Source organism: Saccopteryx leptura, chromosome 3, assembly GCF_036850995.1.
Source record: "Saccopteryx leptura isolate mSacLep1 chromosome 3, mSacLep1_pri_phased_curated, whole genome shotgun sequence".
Taxonomy (NCBI): Eukaryota; Metazoa; Chordata; class Mammalia; order Chiroptera; family Emballonuridae; genus Saccopteryx; species Saccopteryx leptura.
The window spans coordinates 68,228,917-68,237,371 of record NC_089505.1 but is presented as its reverse complement, the minus strand read 5'-3'; the positions used below and the strand labels follow the sequence as shown (position 1 = coordinate 68,237,371).

Genomic DNA, 8,455 nt, shown 5'->3' with positions numbered 1-8,455 from the left:
AGGGACCTGTGACTTTCTGAAGGCGGGTGGTGATGTCTGGACTCAACGTGCGGAGAGGAATTGGGGGGGAGGGTCTTGGGGACCCCAGGTGTTATGGGAGGAGGGCAAGGTGGATTCAAAAGGGAGGGGAAGGGTGTGGAGGTCTTGGGGTGAAGGTGGAGGACAGGGGTAGTGAGGAGGTGGTGTTGGTGTCGCAGGGTGAGGGACCCGGTGTGAGGGAAGTCAAGTACCCCCCGGTTTTCTTCCGGCCCATCTCCCCCCCCTCCCAGTTGTACAAAACCCCCTATGAGCCGGAAACTTCCCCGCCTCCAGGGAGCGCTGAGCCAACCCAGCGTGTGTGTGACGTCACGCATTGCCAGGCAGACTACTACACCGCTTCCGCCGGCCCAGCGAGGTAGCAGCGCCCGGGGGAGCCAGGAGGGCGGCGCTTCCACTTGGGGCCCGGTGCCCTGTTCCCCATCCCCCAGCTCAAGGGTTGTTGTGTGCAGAAAGAAAGAAGGACAGATTCACAAAAGGAGGATGGAAATCCAAGGAAGGACAGAGACCAGAAAGGGGCAGGAGGTAGGGGACAGCAGAGACCCAGAGAGAGGGGGACAGAGACTCAGAGAGAGAGAGTAGAGTAGAGCAGAAAGAAAGGGAAGCAAGGAGAGGGCGGGGAAGGATCCCAAAGGTCGAGAAGAGAGGGAGACAAAAATGGAATGGAACCTTCCCCTGGCCTTCAGGGCTCAGCCTGGTCTGGCTCTCTTATCTCCCCCTCTCTGTCCCTGTGTCCCTGAGAGCCAGCCAGCAGGCCCCAGTGGACCAGCAGCATTCCATTTCCTGACAAAGGGTTCTAGAAGATCTGTCTGCCTTGATTTGTTTTATTTTATTACACACTGAGGGTGATGATAGTTTTTGCTAAAGGTACCTCATTTGCAAGAGGAGGCCCTGGGGAAGACATTTTGTCCCTCCCACACTGGTCCCGTCCCCCAGGTAGGGGGTGCTGTCCTTGAGGGCAGGTCCCAGCCTGGGCTCTGCTCCTAGCCACTGTGCACCCCCGTGAGACCCTCTTCCCTCTTGGTCCATGACGTTCCTTCCTCATCCTCTTGGCCATCAGTGGGTGACGGGCGGGGGGGGGGGGGGGGATTTCAGGAGATGTATCAAAGGCCTGTCCACAGGGCTGCAAGGGACTTTCATGATTTTCCTCCTCTTCCTCTCCCCTTACACAGAAGGGACACAGGCCCAGTAGAAGCAAGTCTTTGACCCTCAGTCCCCCAGCCACCCAGGCTCAAGGACCTGGACTCTGGGCTTAGCCATAGCCTCTGACACCCCTGGGGGCTTCCAGTTGGAGCTCCCACTTCCGGTCCATCCAGGCTTCACCTCCAGCTGGGTCCACATCAGGGGTCCAAATGCAAATGGTTGGGGGCCAAGGCAACTGAGAAGCCACCAAGTGCCTTGGTGTCTAAGACAGGTTGGAGAAGAGGTCCTTTGGAAGGGAGCACAGCCTCTCTCAGCCTCCACATCGCAGTCAGACCCTGAATTGTGCAGTTTTAAGTGAAGGATTTTGCAAAATCTCCCTCTATTGAAATATTAGGGAGATTGTGTATCCCTCTCCACAAACAAACAAACAAAACTGCTACAGTAAATTATAGAAGATCCCTGGGGAGCAAGGGGGTACCTGGTTTGCCCTGTGAGGGGTAGGGAATGAGGTGGGGAGTCACCAGTTTGAGACCTCTGTTTAGAAATGACAGAGGGGAGGCCGCCAATATCACCCAGAAATCAGCTGAGTGGCCAGAATAATCCACAGCATGAAGACTATGGAGGACACCCCAGGAGAGGGAGAATTCCCATGACAACTCAGGGCTGTTGGTGGGGTACTCAAAGGGCCACTTCAGGTGGAAATCCCCAGGTATGTGTGGAGGGGGCACAGATGTGCTTGGAGAATCCTAGACACATAAGGGGATATACCGGAGGTGGCCCGGACATGACAAGGTTCAATGAGATCCTTCCCCCCAACACTCCCCCACCTGACAAGTGTTTTCAGACATGACCAAAGGATCCCAGAGCCTCCCTACTTGTGATTGGAGAATTCCAGACACACAAAAAAGTGGTAGCAGGGTGGTTCCAGAGAATTAAGGACCCCAAATATGATCAAGTGATTTGAGGGGGAAAGATAGGGCAGTGTCACAGCTGCGCAGAGATCTAAGACACAATAAAGGGGTCACAAAGGGCCCCAGTCATAATTAGATCTCCATCTGCCAGGTGGGATTCACACGTGACCAAGGGGATCCCAGAGACCCTGGAGAAGGCTTGGGGTTGTTGGCAGTGCCCCTTTCTGGTGTGAAAGTCTGACGGCTCACCCTCTCCCAGATGGGACTAGGCCCATGGCAAACACAAGAGGTCACAGATATCACGCGGGAATTCCAGAGAAGCCCTTGCAGTCCTGGGAGCACTGCCCTACCCACTCCACACAGCATACCATAATCGTCGATGGGTCCTGTGACCCAAACCCTGGAGATCCTGGGGACCCTCGACATGACAAAGAAACTCCAGAGAGACCCTGGGCAGGGTTTAGGGATTATGGCAGCCCTCCACCCCCACAGTGTGGGGGATCCACGGGTGAGGGGACACCAACGTGACACCGGCGTGGAGCCCCTGAGAGCCCCCAGAAGCCCCCTGGGCTCAGGCCCGGCGGGCGGCCGGCAGTAGTGCAATGTCAAACTGGTAGGTGAGCTTGCGCTTGACCTTGCGGATCTCGCCGGTCTTGGCGTAGTTGCGCAGGGCGCGGGCCAGTTTCTGGTAGGTCATGCGCTTGCGGTTGCCCTTCTGCTGGCCCCAGCGGCGCGCCAGGAGCTCCTTGTGCTTGGACGAGAACTGGAAGACCCCGGCGCCTGGCTCCACCCACCACACACACTCGCGCATGTCGCCGCGCGTCAGCAGCCCCAGCAGGAACTGGTACAGACGCAGCTTCTTGCGGGCCCCTGCGGTGGGTGGGGCACATTAGGGAAGGTGTCCTGCGTGGCCCCCACACCCAGCCCGCTCCGCCCTCCGCCCAGCCTCAGTCTCCCCATGGAGAGAATTGAGGCTAGGGACGTATACCTGCCTGGCTCTGTCTGTGCGCCCCCCTGCCCCCCGCCATTTGGGGCAAGTCGTTTCCTCTCCCCAAAGCTATTACCCCAGAACCCCCATCGCCCTTCCCTCCTTTCTTTTTCAGGATTTGCTTCTATCCTGTGCTCTGCTTGGTAGCCAGTACATAGGAATACGTATTTTTGAGCCCCTAGATGAGAGAATCTGTGGAATGGGTTGATAGTGTTTCTCAAAGGCTTACAAAAGAGAGCTGGCGGGTGGTGCAGAGACCTGGAGCGGGTTTGAATCCGCCTGGCCATTCTCCAGCGCTGGGTCTCTCAGCCTGTCAGCCCCAGAGGGACTGGGGTCCTGGGAGAGCTGGGTTGGGTGGTCATAGCACTGGATACAAGAACCCAACCACTGCTATTTCCCAGCTGTGTGACCTTGGGGTGGTGATTAACCTCTCTGAGCTGGTGTCCCCTCAGCTATAAATGAGGCTTGTGTATGTGTGTGCCCTCACGTTTTACTTTTACTAACTTCATGCCAGGTGTTTTACAATTATGAGCTCATATCTTCATCATAACCCCATGAGATGGGGGTGATGGTGACAACCCATCTCACAGTTGGGAAACTGAGGCCCAGACAGAAAAAGTTGCTAATGATCCCAGTTTCCCAGAGGTTGAGCATCGTGGACATCGGGCACCTGGGTGGAGGCAGGGCTGACAAGATGGCAGCTGATGTACTATTTCTGTTGCTATCGTAATGACCGTGAAGACTTACTGCACACTCACTCTGCGCCAACTGCTGCTCTTCACCCACGATATTCTCCCACTCATCTCCCCCCCCACACACACCAGCTCTAGTCACTATTACTGCCCTCTCCATTGTCCAGATAGAAAAGCAAGGCACAGAGGGAGGTAGTGGACCTTGCCCAAGGTCACACAGCCAGCAGATGGCATCCTGGGGACTGCCCTCAGCACTGGAGTGTATAGTAGGTGCTTGGGAGGTCATGTTCCTTTAGGCTCCCTCTTCCCAGCTCCAGTGGGAGTCCCCCCACCCCCCTTGCTCCCACCTACCTGCCTCGGATCCCCTCCCCTCGGGGCCAGCCATGAGGGCCTCCTCCGACTCGCTGTCCGAGACCTCCAGGGTCGGACTGTCCAGAAGCAGGCCCTCCTCTTCTGACAGCACAGGGCTGGGGTACGGGACGTATGCCGGGGGGCCCAGGGTCTGCGGAAGGGCAGGGTCACCTGCAGCCTGGGGTCCCCTGCTCTCCCTCCCTCGGCTTCCTCCTCCTGGGTCCAGTCTGTCACCCTTCCCACTCTGTTTACAGCCTGCACCCGGCCCCTGCTGGCGTGGCCATGGCCGGGGGAAGTCCGGACCACCTTCGTGAAAGCCTGCCCACACAGATGACAGCCATCTGTGCTGCCCCTTGGCTCACGCCTGTGCCTCTGTCGGCTGGTTCATGCAGTGCAGTAATCACAGTATTCAACCTCAGAAGGTTGTCAGGGAGGAGAGGGTTACTGTGTGCATACGTTCCAACGCACTGCCCGGCACCGAGCAAACCTCAGTCAAGTGATGGCGATTCCAATGACCTCCCTGCCCCTCACCTGGCCGCTAAAGTCTTCCGTGGGGTACGCTGGGAAGCCAGAGCCCGGGGCCTCCAGGCTGGTGGCTGGGTTGAGGCTCCCCACAGGGCTGTAGGTTGAGGAGGGTCCATAACAGAGCTGGACTTCCTGGGGGTGGCTGAAAGCGGCCACAGCTGGGTCGAAGGCTTCATAGGAGGTGGCAGGGACAGCTGGAGCCTCAGTCCAACCCCACAGGGAGTCTGGGGGAAGGGCACTGAGTCAGAAGCCAGGAGGGCTGGCTGTGGCCCCCTCCCACTGGAAGCCCCTAATACAGAGAGACCATTGTGGGCCATGCAAATCTCTGACCCCAGGATTTCCATGGGCGAGCAGTAGGTGGGGGTGACAAAAGGGAGGAGGCTGAAGGCCTGGGCTGACCTTGCCCTGCTGTGCAATGGAACAACCTCTCCTGGGCCTCAACTCCCCATCTGTGAAATGGGCCCAAGGGACCCGTGAGGGACCTGGGCTAGGATCACTCACCAGGAGCTCCTTCTGAGTCGGGGTAGCTGGGGTGCTTGCAGCTGTCCAAGTCATAGAAGATTCCATCTGGGTACTGACAGGTAAGGGAAAAAGAAGGGTCATCGGGCTGTAAGGAGCCCCTACCCCCTCCCTGGACCAGCAGGGAGACTCCAACGGGGACGGGGGAGTGGAGGTGAGAGGTTGGGAGAGGGAGAGAAAGAGACACGGACTCCAAGAGAGAGAAACAGAGGAAGAGACAGAAAGACAGGGAGAAAGGTGCAGAGAGACGGAGGCTAGGGAACAGAGACAGGCAAAGGGAGAGAGGCCAGAGATGCAGAGAGGAGACGGACAAGACATGGTGAAAATGCACGAAGACGCGGAGAAACGCACACACAGAATGAGAGACACGCAACAGCCAGCTTTTGCTATGACGGTGGGCTCCCAGGAACCTCAGCACCTCGCCACCAGCACAGTCCCCTCAGAAGAGTTTCCCCAGCCTTGCCTGCCTGGGTGGGGGAGCAAAGGGGGAGAGGGTGGAAGCTGTCTTTCAGAGGCAAAGTCTCAATGCTGCCTTTATCCACCTCTGTATTGCTTCCATTCATCCCCAAACTCATGGCAATTAAAAGTCTTGTAAAGAGCCAAGGTAGAGATATACCATCCCAAGGACCCAACACTCTCTCTCCTAGGTATTTACCCAGGAGAACTGAAAACATATGTCCACAAAATAGCCTTGTTCAAGAATAACCAGAGCACCTTCATTAAAAGCGCCTAAGGGAAAACAGCCCCAGTGGCCATGGGCAGGGGAGTGGACACGTTAACCATGGAGAAGGCTGGTAATGGAGTACTATACAGTAAGGAAAAAGAACCAGCGCCTGCCACACTCTCAATGTTGAGCAAAGGAAGCCAGACCCCAAAGTAGACACTCTGCATGATTCACTTCATGGAAAGTTTAAAACCAGGCAAAACTAATTGATGGTGGAAAAAATCAGAGGGGGTAGCGATGGATAAGGCACGTAAGAAGATGTTCCGGAGTGACGGAACGTTCTGTAGCTTGGTCTGGTTAGTGGTCGCACAGGTGTGTGGCCTGATGTCAGAGCTCACTGAGCCTGATGTACACCCGATGTGTCATTTTACTGACTTATAAATCATGCCTCAATTTTCTTAAAAAAAAAAAAAAAAAAAAAGCAAAACTCATCATGTGGAGGAAAGTGGGACGTGCTGAGGGAGGGGATCGATGGGGGTGTCTTTCAGGGCCCTGAGTGAGGTGTTATTTCTCAGACTGGACTGCGGGTCTTAGGTTTATTTTCCCATGTCTGATATAGTCAGGCCTAAAGTTTTTAAAATACAAAGCAAAGACAGGAAGAAAATAGGACGGAGTAGATTTACTGAATGAGAGATGAACAGAGAAAGAAATAGAAAGGCAAAGATACAAAGAATCCCCCCCCCTTCCAAAGAAGTGGACCCAGAGCCTGAGAGAAGGGAAGAGACCGCAGACAAAGACAAACGTCTGTGAAGGAGATGGGGGGATGAGTGGGTGAAGGGAGTGGGTGGGAGACGCTGAGGGGGAATCAGAAAGACAAAGTGACAGGATGGAGCAGGGAGGGAAACTGAGGCAGGGAGGTCACAGTGGGCAATGTGGGTCCCCCCACCCTTCCCTGGACCCCACGGCACTAACTCACCAGACAGTTGAAGTGTGGCCCGTCGAGCCTGGAGGGGGAGAGACACAGCATCATGTCAGGGGTGCCTCAGCCACCTGAGTCTTGGAGTGGTTGAGGGGCCGGTGGGGGGAGGTGGCTGCAGCTGTGACCACCGCCACTGGTCGGCTATGTGTTTGTCTGCTATGTGTTCGAGTGTGAGACCAGCGCCACCCCTCACCCCCACTCTCCCATTGGGACAGGAAGTTGGGGGCAGAGGCCAGGCAAATGTCCCCCCCCCGGGATTTGCATAGACAGAGGTTGGGGGGGTAGGGAAAGTGAGGGAGAAAGTCTCCAGAGAGATGTGGGAGCCACAAGGTGAGCGGGGGCAGGGAGGGGGCCTCCACAAGCCAGTCTGTCTAATGGATCCACCTTGGACCGGGAGAGTTGGAGAGATGCCTGGGCAGAGATGGGGAGACAGAGACTCAGTGAGTTGCAAATGAAGAGAGCAGGGAAGGGAGAAAGGTGTGGAGACATTCATGCACGATGCAGGAAGTATTTCCTGAGCCCCAGGAAGATAGATGGGGTGGGGGAGAAATGACAGGTGGACAGAGAATTGGAAAGAGGCTCTGAGATGGAAAGAGCAAGAGGTGAAGGAGAGAGCCCCAGAAACATCAAGATGAGGCAGAAAACAGAGCAGACACTGTGAGCGGGACCCAGCAGCACCCCAGGAGGGACAGAGATGGAACCCCCCTGGGAGCCATCAGCAGGGGGAGAGACAAGCCTCCCACAGAAGGGAAGTCTGTGGGGTCCAAAGGGAGACAGGGAAGGGGGAGGAAAGAACCGGAGGTGGGAGGGGCAAGAAGGACCCAGAGGAGCAGGAATGAGCATGGACCCCCCCCAAGTGGGGCAGACCACTGAGACCCCTACTGGGGGGAGGCCCGGCCGAGGGGCCAGGGGGTGGTGAGAGCTGCATCCCACGTGCAGGTTTAGGGGCCCCACTCACTGAGCAGCCTCCAGGGTGAGCATGGTGGCGCTGGGCTGGGTTCACTGCCGGCTGCAGCCACCACCCCTATTTATACCTTGGCCCAGCCCCCTGGGGGGCAGGGGTGCTGTGAGCTCAGCCCTCCTCGAAAATCCCCTCTGGGAGGGGGTCAGGGGAGGGGGCTGGATTGCACAACTTCTCAGTCACGTGGTAGGGAGGGCGGGCCCAGGAGCTGTCTGGATTTGGGGATCCCCATGGTTGAAAGCAGGGTGGGGGTGACCCTAAGGGGTGGAGATGGGAGAGGAGCTGGACTTAGGGGACCCTAAAAAATAAAGGAAGGGTCCTTGGTCAGTGATATGGGGGTCATAAACAGATGTCCCTTTGGACAACCAAGGCCCAGAGCGGATGAGGACCCTAAGGTGGAAATGTCGTGGGTGTATGACAAGAGGGGGGTCCCCTGGGTTGTCTAGGGGGTGGGAGCCTCTGTGCTTGGGGCTGCCCCAGGCCTGGAGGAAAGAGGCCAGCACCTGGAGAGCCAGCTGGCCCCCAGGGAGGGTAGGCTGGGCAGAGGAGCTTGTGCTCAAACTCATTTAGGCCCCAGGGGGAGACTGAGGCAGGCTTGGCCTGTGTGGGTTGGCAGAAGAGATGGGAGCCCAGGGTCCTTGCACGGAGGGGAGGAGGCCCAGTGGGGACATCCTGGGGGTCAGGCA

The 8,455-nt window shown here is 57.0% G+C and overlaps 1 protein-coding gene across 2 annotated transcripts; it reads right to left on the bottom strand.

The window, feature by feature from the left end:
* Nucleotides 1-288: 288 nt before the first annotated feature.
* On the bottom strand, nucleotides 289-7,827 carry SPIB (Spi-B transcription factor). 2 transcript variants are annotated; one of them, XM_066374120.1, is made up of 6 exons: nucleotides 7,767-7,827; nucleotides 6,806-6,833; nucleotides 5,148-5,220; nucleotides 4,653-4,870; nucleotides 4,122-4,272; nucleotides 289-2,960 (listed from the first exon to the last, which is right to left on the bottom strand). In XM_066374120.1, the coding sequence occupies exons 1-6, from the start codon at nucleotides 7,787-7,789 to the stop codon at nucleotides 2,662-2,664; spliced, it is 792 nt and encodes a 263-aa protein (XP_066230217.1). In that variant the 5' UTR covers nucleotides 7,790-7,827; the 3' UTR covers nucleotides 289-2,661. The 2 variants fall into 2 exon arrangements, with proteins under 2 accessions (XP_066230217.1, XP_066230216.1); XM_066374119.1 differs by lacking the exon at nucleotides 7,767-7,827 and having other exon boundaries at nucleotides 6,806-7,202.
* Nucleotides 7,828-8,455: the final 628 nt, after the last annotated feature.